At 39.3% G+C, this 19,215-nt stretch overlaps 1 protein-coding gene across 2 annotated transcripts in view; it reads left to right on the forward strand.

Moving 5' to 3' along the window:
* Positions 1 to 19,215, forward strand: part of DLGAP4 (DLG associated protein 4) — a 400,912-nt gene that overhangs the window by 292,541 nt on the left and 89,156 nt on the right. For both annotated transcript variants that reach the window (XM_034413994.3, XM_034413996.3), the window contains exon 4: positions 13,580 to 13,797. In XM_034413994.3, the coding sequence (XP_034269885.1) occupies positions 13,580 to 13,797 (218 nt within the window). The remainder of the gene's footprint in view (positions 1 to 13,579; positions 13,798 to 19,215) is intronic.

Consider the following 19,215-nt stretch of genomic DNA (forward strand, 5'->3'; position numbering starts at 1 on the left):
CTTTGCTTATACCAAACCTTCCCGTATTTAGATGAAACCTCATAGAGCGCTGATCCTACAATACTGTATGGCTCCCTTCTTTTAGCTGAAGGCATGAGAAACAGTTTCAGTAGCATTCAGCTACTATACCTCTCACATAGGCAGTTTGTACTGCTTTGGACTTGACTTTGGCATACTCCATAACAACAATAACAACAACTTCCTTTAGAGAAATTATAATCGTCCATCACTAATGTTTCTATATCTTTCTTGAACATTTTAGCATCTTTGATCAGGAGTATGGATCACTAGTGTCCATCAATAATGTCATTGCCACCTATCTCTTGTGCCACCCATATTTATTATTGACATAGCATGCATTCATCAGTAATGCTACCAGCATCCATCGCCAGATAATGCCAAAGCCCTCCAGTGTTCTGTCACAATAGGATCTCACATCAGTACAGCTAGCAGCCTTTAGCTGAGTTGGAAAGAGCAAGAGCCCAGGGCTTCACAGCTCTGTTCACCTTGTACATTTCTTAATTTAAAATGCTCAGCAGAAAAACTAGAGGAACATGAGAGTTGTTTGCAAGTTTTCTTTTTCTCTTTGCCGTAACTCAAATGTGGCCAGGCCTTAATTAATAATAATCAAGTGATGCCTATTAGCAATTGTATTACCTGTCAGAGTACACTATTTCCTCTAATTCTACTCCAGAGTACATCTGCTATCAGTGTTGGCTTACTTACTGTAGCTGCTTGCTAGATTTAGTTGGGACGGAATAAATACATTTAATACATGGAAGTGTTTGAACTTGTGGCTGTCAGTTCAGCCACCTGGGTTCTGGACCTATGACCCTCCTGGTTGTCTAAGGTCTGTAGGGAGTTGGTTTATGGTTGGTCCAAGAGATACGCATCCTTAAGAATTCCTAGGTCTCATTCTCTCTGTACATGGATGTTACTTGCTTATTATTCCTGAGTGAGAAATTCTCCTATATTTTTTCCTATCAGTTTTATATTCAGTTTGATGAAGGAGACTTTGTTTTAAAAATCCTTAGAACAGTATATAATTATAAAATCATAATAGTTGGAATGTGGCTTTCTTGCACTTACTTACACAAGACCTCAATTGAAGAGAGACTGCCTGTCCTTTCATTATATATTTAACTTTGCAGAATGCTGCAGCTTCCCCAGTTTCTCCTTCTTTCATTCAATTCAAGGATTGGCATCAGGAGGAAGTTTTCCCATGGAGCTTTTCCAGGGTTATATTACTGGTGAAGATAACTTCCTTGAGAAACTTAGATCAGTTATTCTTTTGCTAAAGAAATTGTGGTGCCATTTAATGCCCATCTCTGATTAACACAGGAAAATGCCACCACTTAATCTATGTTTATTTTTAATTTTTAGGATTGATTGCTTATGTGCCATCAGATCAGTATTGACTTTTAACAACCATATGGATAGATCTTCATCAGGATGACCTGTCTCCATCCTAGCCTCAGAGTCTCTCAGAAATGCACCCATCATCATTGTAATTGAGTCCATCCATTTTGCTGCTTCCCCCCCCCCCTCCTTTCTAGGCTGATGAACTTCTCAAGGGAGTGGGAGGATTCTTGTATGATGTGTCCAAATGTATCATTTGAGCTTTGTTATTCATGCCTTAAGTGAGAACATCTGCAGATCTTTTCCAAAAGTTTCATTGCTATTCTAACAAGTTTGAGGTATAATTTTTATTTGCTGGTTCCTTTATTGTATATCTTCAATGCTAAAAGGCAGAAGTTATCCACTACTTCAATATCATCATTATCAGTTCTAAGGCTGGTTGCTATACCTATTGTCAATAACTTGGTCTTCCTTATGTTTAATCTATCCTTTCCCCCTCTATTTGACTTTTAATACCAGAGATTGTAGATTGCTTGCAATTTCACCATCATGAGTACAGCACAGTTATTGAGATTTCTTCTTCCAGTTTTAAAACTAAACTCATCTCATCTTCCAATCTATGTTAAATTTATATTTACTGACAAAGAAATAAAGGGAGACTAGTATAGATCTATTTCACTAGCTAGCTGACGAGAGCCAAATAGCTTGAAATAGATCCATACTAATCTCCCTTTATTTCTTTGTTGGTAAATATAAATATAAAACAAAAATAGTTTGTCGCGAAAGCGACTGCCTGCGAAGGATTGGGGCTGAAAGGTGAAAGCAGAAGCAGTATGCTCCATCCCATATTTGGGTAGGTTGCCCTGATAAAAAAACACTTTATCTTCCAGTCTAATTTCCTGAATAAATAAGGGAACAATATACAATGTTGTCTTACTCTTTGCTGATCTTTAGCCAGTCTCTCTCATGATTTGTGTCTGGATTGGGGCTTCATATCTTGTATGTAGGTTTTGCATGTAGATAAGGAGATATTCTGAAATTCCCTATTTTTTGCTTTCCATATTTCTATCGATATTCCATCTTATATCTTTGGCTTTATCACTTGTAATGAGTAGAGTGATACTCTTTCTTTGATCTTCTTTGCATTGGCTATTATGATAGCATACCAATTTGAGGTTGGAAACCTCTCTGCTCAGAGATCTTTTGGAAGACTTTTTTTAAGTATATGTATATGCATATGCATATTTTGTTTCACTGTAGTAAAATATACAAAACAAAAAACAAAGATAGAAAATAACAAATAGAAAAATAAATATTTTTTTAAAAAAATAAAACAAAACTTAGAAAATAAAATATACAACTGAGCATTCCACTCTTCTTTCTATCAAATAATTACCACTTAAACTTTTCCCCAACCCCTTCATCACATTTTTAACCCCCAAATCCCATTTTTCCCTTTTTCCTACAGAAAGTCTGTTGGACTAGGGTAGAAAATTAATTGGAAAGAAATTACCTACCTTGACATGATTTAAAACAAAAATGTTTTAAATGATTAAAACATTTTTGGTTTATTTAGTGGCTTCATTAAGTACCAACCCAAAGTTTTAGGCTGAAATATTCAAAGAGAAGAGCCAAATCATTATTGTACTAAACAGAAATAACCAGAGTACAATAAATCAATTGCATTGTCCAAAATCAATAACCAGCAACCAAACAAATCTCTTTCTTTGCTTGCCCTATCTGTAAAGGGCTTGCTTGATCTTGATTTCCTTAGACATATAAATGACCTTTTTTTCCCTTGGTGTAGATACTGCAGACAGCACAAGGCTCTGGGATTTATGTATTCCTGGTAGGAGTAGGAGACCTTGGGGAGATTTAACTTGGGTCTGTCTTGTCCACTCTGCTATCTACTTTGCTCAGTAGAGAAGAGCAACAAAAATCTTCATATGGTCTGCACACTAAATGACTGTTACTGGGAAGAGAATGGGTATCAGTGTGGTTCTACTTCAACATCTACTCAGAGAAGGTAGAGAAGGAACAAAAGTCAGATTAATGATTAGGGGAGACATGATAGCAGTGTTCCAATATTTCAGGGGCTGCCACAAAGAAGAGGGCAGGTCAACCAATTCTCCAAAGCACCTGAGGGCAGGACAAGAAGCAATGGATGGAAACTAATCAAGGAGAGAAGCAACTTAGAACTAAGGAGAAATTTCCTGACAGTTAGGACAATTAATCAGTGGAACAACTTGCCTCCAAAAGTTGTGAATGCTCCAACACTGGAAGTTTTTAAGAAGATGTTGGATAACCATTTGTCTGAAGTGGTGTAGGGTTTCCTGCCTAGGCAGGGAGTTGGACTAGAAAACCTCCAAGGTCCCTTCCAACTCCAACAATTCTATATTCTGTATATGGCTGGAAGGGACCTTGGGGGTCTTGTAGAGGTGCCTTAGCTAAAGAAGACTAGTTGAGGAATATTCTGACCCCTAACTGGTGTTCAGCATTGCTGAAATAATCAAAGCTCTCACGTTAGTAATGGGTATTCTGAGCAACTGGAATTGTCAAGAAGCCAAAAGTATTACTCAAGCATTGTTACTGAGTTGACTGTGCTCCTAGCTACTCAGCCTTGCCTTTAGCAAGAACTGGTTTTCTTTCATCCTGATGTTGAGCCTCTTTTGAAAAATAGTTGCATATTGTACTCTGACATACCTGGAGATTAGTAATGCTTAAGGGAAAACATCAAAACTAGTGGCTCTTCTTCATTTGCATGGTGCCCCCAACTATGGCATACATATGCTCTGGCAAGATTTTTTTTTTTTCTTCTGTGGCCGTATGACATTGTTTTTATCTCATTCTCAGCTTACAAGTAAAACAGTCCTACATTATCTTTCACTGTATCAGGGTTAAAGTAGAATTTCTCTCCTTAAGGCAGCACTAAGAGCAGCTCAAGGTACATAAAATCTGATAGGTTCTGTTAGCAGTTCCCTTAAGAGGGAATTCAGGTGAAACAGAGGTAGGAGAGCCATCAGCAAATGGGATAGCACATTTCATGCAAGTACAATTTTCTGAGAACTCAATGGTGTGTGAAGACCACTGAAACTCAAGGTTTTTGGATCTGTATGAGTGAAATACAAGTTATCCAAATTTAGGACCTTTCTTCACTGCTTTTTTCCCCTTCGATGATTATTAAGTCTGAAGTTATGTTATGCAATCCAGTCTATTATTTGTATCTACAACTTTATTTTATTTATATATATATATATATATATATATATATATATATATATATATATATATATATATATATATATATATATATATATATATATATATATATATGTTTTCTGAGGTTTTCGCGGGTGTTTGTATGTAGGTCTTTGGTTATTCGGGTTTTCTCCCGCGTAAAATTGGAGGTTTCTTGGCGACGTTTCGACGAAGTCTCATTCGTCATCTTCAGGCTGGTGTTCTCGGCTTCGTGCTTCCAGGAGGCTCCCACATATATATATGTGTGTGTGTGTGTGTGTGTGTGTGTGTGTGTGTGTATAATATAATATAATATAATATAATATAATATAATATAATATAATATAATATAATATAATATAATATAATATAATATAATATAAAAGATTACCTTAAAAGCAATGAGGAAAACCCCTGAAACTGAATGGCTTCCATTGCTCAATATAAATAAATACTTTCTAATATTCTTCTAAGAATCTTCTTTTTCTCTCAGAACTATTAAATCTGAAGTGTAAACATTAGCATTGGGCAGGTCTGTATGATTACCATAAAAATGTGCTTCTTCTCATGTTTGACAAAAAATTAAAGGACAGTCAATCTGCTTCAACTGATTGCTCCACTTCATAGCAGGGGTGAAATTCAGCAGGTTCTGACAGGTTCTGGAGAACGGGTAGCAGAAATTTTGAGTAGTTCAGGGAACCAGCAAATACCACCTCTGGCTGGCCCCAAAGTGGGGTGGGAATGGAGATTTTGCAATATCCTTCCTCCAAGAGTAGTGATGGAATGGGGATTTTGCAATATCCTTCCTCCAAGAGTAGGGATGGAATGGGGATTTTGCAGTATCCTTCCCCTGGAATGGGATGGGAATGGAGATTTTGCAGTATCCTTCCCATGCCACACTCACCAAGCCACGCCCACAGAACCAATAGTAAAAAAATTTGAATTCCACCACTGCTTCATAGCACAACATTACTTTTAACCAAAGCTTTGATATAACAAAATGGTAATTTGAAGAGCTGCAGGGCATGAGTAAATATCTTGTCTGCATAGAGCTCCTCATGTCTGTCTTGGATTTAAGGCTTTAATTCAGGTCTGGTATCCTACACATATGTTGGACTTCATTATAACTTTATAATGGCAACTGTAATGTAGTCAATGGCAACTGACTACAGGAAGTGCAATCCAATGAACACAAATAATACCAGAGTGGGGAAAGGTGCTCTAATCATACATTTGTTTGGAATGGTTTGGCAAGAGTATTGTTTATATATATGCTTTTGGGGAGTTATTCTCCAAGTATGTAAGTGTAGAAGTATTTATTGCTTAGACAATAGATAGATAGATAGATAGATAGATAGATAGATAGATAGATAGATAGATAGAAATAGATAGACAGATAGACAGACAGACAGACAGACATCTTCCCTTCCTTCCTTCCTACCTTCCTTCCTTCCTTCCTTCCTTTTTCTTTCTCTCTAGGTCTATAGATGCATAACTGTACATAGATAAATAAGTATTTAAGCCTATAGAATCAGGGCAGGTTGCATAATACAGACAACTGTTTGTCCTTAAACTCCCTCTTTTGATTAAATCTCTCTTGTGTGAGTGCCATTACAATGCAAGATGGATTTTCCACTCATTTGCCTTTCCCTTTCTAGAATATCAGAGAATGCTTTTGACACATTTATGGCAGTGGAGGTTCCGTCTGTATAGAAGGCAGACCTCCCTCTGCCCTAAAAACTCTCCTCTCCAACTTCCTTAGTATCCTCAGATGGAACTAATAGGTAAATAATACAGTAAATGCAAGGGAAGCATAACCTTCAGATACACCTAATAAAGCTAAATCTTCACAGAGATGATTAGTCAGCTGGGCTCATATTAAAAGCAAACAAACAAAGCTGTTAAGATGATAAGAAAGTACTCCGTTGAAAGTGTGCTTGGCTTTTGTGGTTCAAAACATCTGCCAGTTGTCTTTCTCACCTAACGCAATCACAAAATTAAAGTGGAATGCAAGTGTACATTTTGACACAGATAAAAAAACAAGCGGGTTCGATTACATTATTGCAGCCACTACTTTATTTAGTATACCCTGCAGATGGTGTTGGGTGGAACAGGATCTCTGCAAGAAAGTTAGTTCATATAAAACTGAATGGCTTAAATTTAGATAAATGGAAATGGATGCTTTTCTCCTATACTTGAATAACAGTTCTATGCGCTGCAGGGTGCGGATTTGGAGAGTGGCATTCCAATACATCTAGGGTTGGGAAAAGGGTTTTATAAATAATGGCTGTGTAGAAGGGAAAAATGGGATGATTTTTCCAGAAAACATAAATTATTGACACTGTGTGCATCCACTCTGGATGAAAGCCAAAATCTACTTGCAAAAAACAAGGAGAGAAGCAACCTTAAATTCTAGAGTGCAACCTGTTTCAATGTTGTTTCGATCTCTGTCCTGGGTGCTGAAGAATTTTCTAACTTCCATGGAATGCATGTTCTTTCTCATCACATGGCAAACAGACTAGTACTTGAATTCAAGATTTTGTGAAGGTTGTGGAATGTGGAATGCACCAATCACCCTGCAAATATTTCCCATTACTTCCACCATCCACCATGGTTCTTGCCCAACTTCATTTTCAAGTTTTGATTTTTTTTTCCTCCACCCACTCCCTTCTTCATTTTTAAATAAACAGGGAAAGTGTCATGGAACAAAGCTAAATACCAGCCTCCATCACCAAATATACGGGTGCCCAAAGGCTTTCTTGGAAAATGAAAATGTTCGGAAAGGTGGCCATCTTCCAGAGAACTAAATAAGAAAAAACTGTGTTTTCAAGTGTTAGACTGAATGGCCACTTTGTTTGCCCACAAAAGCCCTTCAAAATTTCAAATGGTCCACCTTAAAAAGACTGGAACTTCTGCAGTAAGCTATCTATAGCAACATGTATCATTTAGAAATGCAGAAATTAATTTCATGGTCAGTGCTCTACAAACTAGGTCCCAAGAAAGGAGATTCATTTCACCATCAGTTTCAAACAAGAATGGTTGCTAAAATAGTACCCTTGGGACATGCTGCTGGCCTCTCTTTGCCACCTACACTAAAGAACTTCAATGAGCTGAATCATTTGCTAATTTACACCTCCATAAAATTGATCTAATTTCCATTCGATTTTTTTTTTCATACATCCAAGTTGGCCTCATGCCTTTTTCATCCATGTTGTACTTTTTTGAAACAAACAGAAGTAATATAGTATTATTTTCAAGTTTGATGTCTTTCTCCTAAGAACTATGGTCTGGACAGAATACCAGACCATCACAGTGAGCAAAGTAGAGGAAGAGGCTATAATTGAAAAAGAGATTTCTTAATTTTCAGCCATTTTATGCACACCACTCAAGCAGTTTAAAATTGTGGTGTAGAAAAGCCCTGAAATGGGAACAGGTATTATAGCAAGCATATTAAGGGCCCTCGTGTCACAATGCAAAGGATGGTTAAGACGCTGGGTTTGTCAGCCTAGGTTTGAGATCCGAGCACTATGTGTCAGGGTGAGCTCCTACCCTAGCCTCAGCTCCTGCCACCCTACCAGTTCGAAAGCTTGCAAATAGATACCACTTTGGTGGTAAAGTAACAGCGCTCCATCCATGGCATCATCTTGGCCACATGACTGTGGAAATGACCTTGAAATGGAGGTGAGCACTGCCCACTATAGTTGGCAACGAATAGTGGAGGAACATCTGCAGGTCATGTCACAATGCAAACATGTTGCAGAAGATACAAGGACTAAATTTTATGCTAAATGGAAATATCCAATCTTTTAGATAGCCTTAAATGAAAGGGGGAAAGTGCTTGGCACTCATCTGTCATAATTGTTGAAATATTTGTTTGGAAATAGATGAGTGAGCGAAACACTTGGTTTAGAGTTCACAGGATTGCAGCCAGAAGGAATGTTCCCATTCATGTTTATTTTGGTGGTATCTCAATCTAACCAGAACTACCACATACTCCTTCCTTCAACATTTTTCCCTTAATTTCTCCTGTATCATATTTTAGATATGTTCTTTGGCATAAGGATGTGGTTCTCTTGTGTTCTATAGTTTGAAAAAGCACAGAGTTGCTATTTTAAGAAATACATACATATATTTATAGCAAGGAGCTTCTCTCACTCATTTTACTCTTTTAAAGAGAAATTCTTGCAAAATCTGAAATCAAAAGTCCACAGCTAAGTAATTATCATATTCGAACCAAACTATCCTAAAAGATTGCCAATTTTCAAATACTTTTTCAGGGTCAATTAGAAAAAAAACAAATGATGAAGAGGCAGGAAAAATAAATATTTTAGGCCAGTATTTTCAGCCATGAGTTTTACACTTTAAAAACAGATTCTAGTTGGATGGTTATGCTCTGAATGTATAATTAAAGCTAAAGCTTTATTTGTGTTGGGTTTTATCTAGTTTTTATGGTTATTTCCCTTTGCTCCATGTCTGAAAACACAAAAGCCACAAGATTCTGCTCTGTCTCCCATCAGTAATAACATACTCAGATGCCTTAACCCAGTGTTTCTCAACCTTGGTAGCTTGAAGATGGGTGGACTTCAACTCCCAGAATCCCCCAGCCAGCGCTGGGGGATTCTGGGAGTTGAAGTCCACCCATCTTCAAGCTACCAAGGTTGAGAAACACTACCTTAACCTAACTGAGAGCACAAATAAAGGCCAGGTTTTATTGACCATTAAAACAATTTTAATTGGTGTGCTAGATATAAAGTTGATTGAGCTGAACTGTGACATACTGACCAGGAACTGGAGAGAATTGGCCCCTTACAATGTGCAACTCTTGTTCAGATTATATAAAACCTTCTATGCTCCATGGACAGGTAGGTTGTACCTCCATTCATGAACAAAGGAAAGGTATACATTTAAAAAAGAAGTTAAAGATTCGCTCAATTTATTTATTTATTTAAAACATTTATATGTTTCAGCCAATTCTGGGTAGTTCCCAATCAAAAATTGAAAGACACATTAAATAATTTAAAAACTATAAAACACAACCAGTTAATATTTATTTATTTGAAACAAGCAAAACTTCAAAGAACTGCATATATACCTCAAAGTCCAGGCAATTTACTTGACAAAAATATAAGAGTGGTTTGTCAGTGCTTTCTTTCAGGATCTTTTAATGTTCTTGTCTAGCTCCCAGTCCAAGGATTTGCCGCTGGCCTTCCAACCAATGCCAAACACTTTGACCATACTTAGCTTGTTGTAAGGTCAGATAATGTTTCTTATGAAGTTTCTTCACTAGCTGCCCAGAGTTTTTGACAGTTGGGCAGCATGCAAGCTTAATTAATAAATTATAAAGTATTATGATGACTTCCAAGGGTAGTGTGGTAAACTGACTCTGAAAGTGGAGCTGATAACTGCAGCAAAGACCAAGGAATCAGTGGGTAGACTGATTCCTTGGAGCCTCACTGGATAAGGAGAGAACAGGAGATTACCCACATGCATTCTGGATGGCTGCTCCTCATAAGAAGACAACAGAACAGCAGTTTCCGTAGGTTTGAGTGGGAGATGATAGGTCTAGTAATTAACCAGCAAAGGAAGTCTATGTTTTAGCCTCCCAAATAATCAAATCAACAAGTGGGAAGCAAAAGAGAGTCCTCTGCTTCTTTCCAAGAGTTTCAGGGCTCAGTTAGTTGCATGTGTATGCTCTAGTGGCTTTGTTTTCCCCCTATTAGAAATGCAGAGTGTTGCTTTTGGAACCTGAATTGCTTCTCTAGGCAAGCAGTTTTTCTGCATCTGAAATTAAGAGTTCACGGAGAAGCCAATACCATGCACAGGAAAGGTCAAAACTAATGATCCCAGCAGAGATACTAGATAAGGATTAGGGACATTTGTCACTGAGAACTTTTATTATTGTTTGTTTTTCTATAAGAAGCAGGAGACAAGACAGAATCCATGCATCCCCATATCCATTTCCTGCCCTGCTGCTTTCCCATCTCTAATAGACACAGTCAACTTTTCTATAGGACACAAGGAAAGTAAATTTAGTGTTCAGAGTGCAGTCTTGGATTCTTTTCTACCCACTGGGACTGAAACTGTGACCACTTTCTTGTCCAAATGTTGCTTCCATTCCTGATTAATATGATAGTCGAGGGTTAGGAGGGAGCAACTTTATTCAGACAGATTGGGTGGATTTCAACACTGAAAGCTGTTGCCCAAATATCTCTGGTGGAAATCTGGTTGGAGAAGGTTAGTTTAAATATCCTTTTAAAAGTCTCATCATCAAAGGCAGTGGGTATCGACTTTTCTGCCATCCACTGGTGGGTTGCTACTGGTTCGCCCCAGATCGGTCAAACCAGTAGTGGCGGTGGTGGGAGGCTCTGCCCACCCACCCGGACATCTCTGTGCATGCGCAGAAGCTTCTGCACATGTGGAGAAGCGTCGTCACACGCACACGTGAGCACACCCACGCCCATGAATGAACCAGTAGCGACTGAAATTGAAACCCACTACTGGTGCCATCCCAAAACAATGGTGAAACCACTACATTTTAGTACCATGCCATTTGGAAGCAGAAATTTACCAACATGATTAGAAATACAACATGGATTTGATGTAATTTTGTTTTTAAAGGACCCCTCAAAAGACCCTCCAATTTAGAAAGAAATACAGATATCCCCATGCATGCTACATTTTTCCCTGACTCTTGTTCTTTCCACAAGCATTAAGTAGGCAGTAGACAATGAAATCTCATACCTCCAGAATGAGCTTGCTGCCTCCTATCCTGCCAGTATTCACAGAGCTGGGCCACTTGCTAGGACAGGATGACAAAATGATTGGATCTCTCTGAGAGGCTCCAGCCCTCCTCAAGGTTGAGGTGCAGCTGCCTATGGCACTCAGAGAAAGCAATCAATTAGCTACCACCAAGGTGCTTTTCAATTGTTTCGCTAGTATGACACTACCTGCCATGTGTGCTGCTGTGGGGAAGGGGGTGGACATACTGGGCAGTTTTCTGCAAGTATGGTAGAAACAACTAGTTGGGATTAAGACTGTTTTATAAACAGTCTTATAATGTTTTATAAACATTAATATTTAGCGAAGACTTTGCAATACTTTGTGGAAGTATTAACAACATGCAGTAAATATGTGCTGCTGAATTTCAATAGCTATCAGATTTCATAGCTAATGGAAATAATAGCTATTTTAAGTTTGGGAACATCAAGCCTTTATTACATTGTGGAAGTTTTAGAAACTTGACAAGAATGGAATCTTTTAAAAAGCTGCCTCCTGAATACATTAGCCATTACTGTTCTCTCATAACCACCTTTAATCTGGTCAACAAACAGTTCCACTAATATGCTAAACCAGGGTGGCACTGTATATCTTTTATCTCAAAAAGGGAAAAGAAAACCAATCTCTTTAACCTCCATATGTACTTGGTGATATGGTTATACCATTGCCTCAGTACCCAGATCATTTATTATGGTATCAACATATTAAAAATGCTTCCTTTTGGTGTCTACCACTTATAACGGTAGATCCAGATTATACAGTAGCTTTATAGGCTAAGACAGTTTTGAGGGAGGTTCATTAGTTGGTTTCTTTTTCTCCTAAGAACCATGTTGTATGTGGGGTCAAAGATCAAAATGAACAATTTGGGAAGTATTAAATTACATAAATTTACTTACATATATAATATCCAGGGGTGGGCTGCTGGGGGTTTGCAAGGGTTCGGGAGAACCTCTAGCTAAGATTCTGTGCTGTTCAGAGAACCCCCAAATCCCACTCCTAGCTGGCCCCACCCACCCCTCCCAGGAGTCCTCATGTGGCCCGGTTTGGATGCAGGTAAGTGCAGGGCGTGCACAGAGGCTTGGGGAGGGTGAAAAACAGGCCTCCTGGAAGTTCAGGAAGGCAGGAAACGAACCCGTTTTCAGGCTCCAGAGGGCCTCCGTAGCCTGGGGAGGCTGTTTTCGCCATCCTGGAGGCTTGAGGAAAGCCTCTAGAGTCCAGGGAGGGCAACCCCCCTCCTGCCGTGGTGCAGGAGGACAACTAGGCCATGCTCACTATGGCCATGGCCACCCAGCAACCTGGCAGGGAACCCCTTGCTAAAATGTTTGAAGCCCACCCCTGATAACATCCTCTCTCTGCCTCACCCACTCCACATAAACATATACACAAGAGTAACAGCAGCTTTTCCTTTCAAATAAAAAACCATGTGTTTGAAGATGCAGTACCTTGAGAAGTAGGAAAGAGGACCTTCTTAGAGCCTTGTGATGTCATCTCAGAAGTCCATTTGCCAGATTTGATCTGTGAGCCATGGCCTCATTTTTTAATCACTGCTCTGAAAATAACATTTATTCATAGCCTGTAAATCTTTAGCTGAATACTATGGAATTTAAGAAGGAGATGTTTCAGACATGCATAGTTTAACAGTATCTGTAAATTGCTTGCTATACATGAAATTGTCTGTTCCTGTATGATTTTATTTCATCAGGAACTCATTACTTCTGGTGAGGCTGAATTAATGAATTGCTAGCCTGCTATTTTGTAGTTCTTTTTATCTTCCAGATGATGAGAAGGTGGAGGAGAATTTTCTGCCTCTCACTTTTATCTCACCTTGTTGCCACAAGGCAGTCAATGCATAATGAAAATAAAACACAAAGATGAAAAATATCATGAAAGCCACTAAAACCACTAGACACGCTAGCACCAGCTGACATATTCTGACTAAAATGGAAGCCCTTCACCCCTCCCTAAAAGGCAGCTGGAGGCAAGTAAATCTACCTTCTGAGAAAATTATTTCTCTAGCTTCAGGAGGATATAAAAAAACAGCCCTCTTCTGTACGTCCAACAAATGGCCTTTGAAAAAATAAAAGCATCTTTCAGAGGGCCTCTCCTCATACTTTAGCAATCTAACTGTTCTAGTTCCTGTCCCATTTATTTTCTTTGCCACAGAGGATTACCATATTCTGTTGTTGTTGTTTTTTGTTCTTTGCAGGTGCCTCAGGGAGACTGGAATAATATGCTGACTAGGGACAAAGACAATGAAATTCCATGCCGGCGCATGAGAAGCGGGAGTTATATCAAAGCCATGGGTGATGATGACAGTGAGGACTCGGAAACCAGCCCCAAGCCATCTCCTAAAACTGCAGCACGGAGGCAAAGTTACCTCAAGGCCACTCAACAGTCACTGGGCGAGCAGAGCACCACTCAAAGGTACATCCTTCTAACTTCAGAATTTCCTTCTTTCAGTAGTACAACGTCTTTGGATGTGGTGACTATGGCTCAAGTGAATTTCAGAAGGGAGAGAATATGCCTAATTTCACGTAGAAAGAAGGGGTCTAGAAGGAGAAGAGAAAGGCAGAAGTGGATAAAATGTAGAATCCAGTGATGGGATTCAAAAAGTTTTACTACCAGTTCTGTGGACGTGGCTTGGTGGGTGTGGCAGGGGAAGGATACTGTAAAATCTCCATTCACTCCAGGGGAAGGTTACTGCAAAATCCCCATTTCCTCCCGATCAGCTGAGACTTGGGAGGAAGAGAATAGATGGGGGCGGGGCCAGTCGGAGGTGGTATTTACCAGTTCTCCAAACTATTCAAAATTTCTGCTACCAGTTCTCCAGAACTGGTCAGAACCTGCTGAATACTACTTCTGATAGAATCTGAAAATCCTAGAATTGGAAAAGGCCATTTAATACAATTTCTTTTCAGTGCAGGAATCCAAATTTAAGTACAAGTAGTCCTCAACCACAATTGAGACCAAAATTTATGTGGCTAAGTGAGATATTTGTTAAATGAGTTTTAAAACTTTTCTTGGCACAGTTGTTAAGTGAATCATTGCAGTTGTTAAATTAGTCACATGGTTGTTAACTGAATCTGGCTTCCCCGTTGATTCGGCTTGTCAGAAGGTCGCAAAAAAATAATCACATGACCCCAGGACACTGCAACTATCATAAATATGAACCACTTGTCAAGCATCTGAATTTTGATCATATGGCCATTGGGATGCCGCAACGGTCGTTAAGTGTGAAAAATGTCATGTCACTTTCAATGCCATTGTAACTATGAATGGTCACTAAATAAACTGTTGTTGAGGACTACCTGTATTCCTGCTCAACAGATGTCTGATAACTTGAATGCTTCCAATTAAAGGAGCCCACCACCTCTCTGCCTAATTGATTCCATGTCAAACTGTAGCAACTTTAGGAAATTGTACATAAGGGAAGCAAAACTTGGTGTATGATAGAAAACAGTGAGAGACCTCTGCAAGTTACTTCTGACACAGACAAAAGAATGGGCATTTTTAGATATCGTGACCTCTCGAAGAAAGACTATTATTTTCTGGAGTGTGTGTGGGGGCAACCTGCACTCCCTCTTTTGTTGCCCACCAAACTTTTAGGAGCCTAGCACGCCTTTCCTTGCCATTCAATTGATCAGCCTACAATTGTTAGCAGAAAGAGATAGTTGATTTTTCACAGCTTCAGCTCCATCCCTCCAAATTACTCAAGAATCCTGCTTTATCAGTGTAAATGGGATGATGTTCAGAGTATATACCCTGTTTCCCTTAAAATAAGACATCCCCTGATAATAAGCCCAATCGGGCTTTTGAGCGCATGTACTAAAATAAGCCCCCGCTGAAAATAAGCCTTCCCTGAAAATATTTAAATGCATGCGCAGCCGGTCCCCACCATTTCCTCTGGTTTCCTCCATGTGCCCCAAAATAATAAGACCTCCCCAAAAATAAGGCCAAGCACTTATTTCGGGGTTCAAAAAAATATAAGACAGGGTCTTATTTTCGGGAAAACATGGTAGTAATGGCAGGAGGGATACATATCCCTTCTTAGAGATAGACATTTGCAAGTTTGAGTTAAACCTGGTTGAGTTGCCTTTCATTGATGAAAAATTAGAATGCGAGAGGCGTTTATTCAGAATTTGGTGAGGAACACCAGTTAGAACAGGTAATAATGAATTGTGAAACCACCAACAGAAAGGATTAGCTTATCACTCCATGAACAATATTTACTACATGAAGGGAACTGGACTCAGCTTCATTATTTCCCAATATTGCTATAGTCATCCTAATTTATTTGTTTGTTAGATTTGGAGACTGCCTATAACTCCCAAAGGACTCTCAGTGGCTTACAATACACAGGGGAGGAAAAATCAAACAAAAAATATGCGTCCAGAAAAATAAAACAGCCAAACATTCCCTAATCAACAAAAACTAATGATATTTTTAACAACTTCCTGAACAACTGTAGAGTCAAAATCATTTGAATTTCTGGGGGATGTTGTTGCAGAGGGCAGGTACCACAACAGAGAAGAACATTCTAATTCCTGATACGTGGCATTGTTTGAATGAAAGGATCTGCAGCAGGAGTGGTATTCACTTACCTTTGCTACTGGTTCGCAAATGTGAGCACACGTGCCACCTCCGCGCATGCGCAGAGCATCAAAAACGGAACGTGATGATGTCCGGGCAGGTGGGCGGAGCCTCCCACAGCTGCCACTACCAGTTCTCCCAAACCAGATAGAACCGGCTGAAACCAGATACCACCACTCATCTGCAGCATATGCATTCAGCTTAATCTTCCTAGGTGGGCATAAACAATCAGAAACAACCAGTGGTGGGATTCAGCCAGTTCGCACCACTTTGGGAGAACCGGTTGTTAACTTTCTGAGCAGTTTGGCAAACTGGTTGTTGGAAGAAATTATTAGGGCAGAGAACCAGTTGTTAAATTACTTGAATCCCACCACTGTAAACAACCAAGCCTTGTATACATGTAAGGTTTTATAGGTAATAATGAATTGCGCCCAGAAGCCAACTGGTAACCAATGGCAGCTCAGGAAGCATGGATGGGCATAATTTACTGTATATGTTTATATGTATGCACATACATTTGTATCAGTGGTGGGTTCCAACCGGTGTTACCACCGGTTCTCTTCACGCACGCACTTTGCGCACGATTGCCACATGCTTACTCGCTTCACTTGCACATGTGCCAGACTTGCGCTCTGCGCAAGCACGTTAGGTTTCTGCCCAGCTGAGGTGTGGCAATCCACTCTACGGCGCCTATCAGCTGGGCTAAAAACCAAGAAATAAAGGTAGGAATAAAGCGGGGCTGGGCAGGAGGGCCCAGCTCCCAGTCACAGAGAACCGGTTCGGTGACGTCACATTGTCACCACTACCGGCTTGGCCGAACCGGGCCGAACCGGGAGCAACCCACCACTGGTTTGTATGTAAAACAGAGATGAAGTTAAGGAACGAGACAATATTTTTTATCCCAACTTTCCCAGCACACAATACATATAATGGTTGCAAAATATTCAAAGTTGAGGTAGAACAACAGAATAATGATTTAAAAATAAGAAAGTAAAAATCCTATACCTAGCTTCCATCTTTGATCATTGTTCTGCTCTTGTACTCTGTGGGGGGAAAGGATTTTGTTTCAAAACACAGCTTGTATAAATCAAATACAATCGACTGGGCTATAGGAGAGTTGTTGATGGCTGCAGTGCATAGTCAATAAAGTAACTCACCTGTCTTGATTGTTGCAGAAAAAATGAAGTACTAGACTATACATAATTTAGTGCCATCTGCTGGCCATACAGGGGAGGTCATTTGGTTCAGTTTTTAAACCGATTACTTTAAAGGGCGTCTTAAAAGGCTATGATTGAGGGATTTGATTCAAGGCCAATTCAATAACATCATCAAACTGAGTTTCTGAAAGTCAAATTGAGTTGTCAAATCGATGTGACAATTCATAAAAATCAAATTATCATTCAGAGCCATACATGCACAGTGACACAGCTCTGCTGTATGTATGGAGTTCCATCTTTAATAGGCAATCTTTGCAAGCACGTATACTTAAGAGCACCAGCTTGTAAAAAAAAATAGCAGATAATTCTTCACACACACATTTTGCTACTCAACAGCCAGACACCAATTTTAGACTCCTATACAACACAAGAAACAATGCAGGTTTTTTTCACCTAAATATGGAGCGTCTCGGGGATCAGGTTTATTACTTTTTAATAAACCTGATTCAGATCCCATTGATTTAGCTTAATATATGTTTAGAAAGCCAGTGTGGTGTGGTGGTTAAGAATCAGGCTAGAAACCAGGAATCCTTAAATTCTAGTCCTAGAATTTAGAGCTGGATGATCTTGGGCCAGTCACTTTCAGGAAGTGCCTAGGAAAGAGGCAATGGCAAACTACTTCTGAAAAACTTTGCCAAGGAAACTGCAGTGAGTTTCAAGAGCCAAACAAAAATGAATAGAAGGGGGGGAAAGGTAGTGTTTCAAATAATTACAGCTTCTAAGCATAATTATTAGATGTTTTTACAACAGATTTATCACGTAAAGGCTTAGTAGTTATGAGCCACGGTGGCACAGTGGTTAGAGTGCAGTACTGCAGGCAACTTCTGCTGACTGCCAGCTGACTGCAATTTGGCAGTTCAAATCTCTCCAGGCTCAAGGCTGACTCAGCCTTCCATCCTTCCAAGGTGGGTAGAATGACGACCCAGATTGCTGGTGGCTATATGCTGACGCTGTAAAAACTGCTTAGAAAGGGCTATAAAGAACTGTAAAGATGATATGTATGTCTAAGTGCTAAGTGCTATTGCTAGTTGCATTTACAAAATATGTTAAGCAAGTTTTTGCTCAGTGTCTTAATTTGATTCATAAATGCATCCCTTATGGTTAGTTTATGGTTGAAAGGTTTGTATGTACCCAGAAAATTTTACAGGTCATCACAGGTAGGAGCTACTAGCCAACCTTGAAGATTTTGAAAAAAGTTAAGCAGGTACTGATTAGTACTTGAACTTAGTCGGAAGACTCTCCTGAGCTTTGCTTAGACCATAGAATAGAATAGAATTCTTTATTGGCAAAGTGTGATTGGACACACAATGAATTTGTCTTGGTGCATACGCTCTCAGTGTACATAAAAGAAAAGATACATTTGTCAAGAATCATAAGGTACAACACTTAATGATAGTCATAGGGAAACAGTCAAAATAAAACTTAAGGATACCAGCAACAAGGTTACAGTTATACAGTCATAAGTGGGAGGAGATGGGTGATAGGAACTATGAGAAGATTAATAGTAATGCAGACTTAGTAAATAGTTTGACAGTGTTGAGGGAATTATTTGTTTAGCAGAATGATGGCGTTCAGGAAAAACCTGTTTTTGTGTCTAATTGTTCTGGTGTGCAGTGCTCTATAGCATCGTTTTGAGGGTAGGAGCTGAAGCAGTTTATGTCCAGGATGCGAGGGATCTGTAAATATTTTCACAGCCCTCTTTTTGACTCGTGCAGTATACAGGTCCTCAATGGAAGGCAGGTTGGTAGTAACTGTTTTTTCTTCAGTTCTAATTATCCTTTGAAGTCTGTGTCTGTCTTGTTGGGTTACCATGAATTATGTATGTGTCAATTTTCATGACCAGGGTCAATCAAGCAGTGATGAACTTTTGGGCTGAATGGCTGTGTTCTGCTTTACTACTCTGGCATACTACAAAGCAGTTCACTCTGATTCTAAAGATATTAGCCATATCTGTAGGCAAAACATCACGACTGCAGTCATTCAAATATTCATCACTATCAAACTACGAATGCAAGAGGGTGATGCAAACCACTTC

This window comes from Pantherophis guttatus, chromosome 3 (assembly GCF_059756535.1).
Source record: "Pantherophis guttatus breed Tessera chromosome 3, ASM5975653v1, whole genome shotgun sequence".
Classification (NCBI taxonomy): Eukaryota; Metazoa; Chordata; class Lepidosauria; order Squamata; family Colubridae; genus Pantherophis; species Pantherophis guttatus.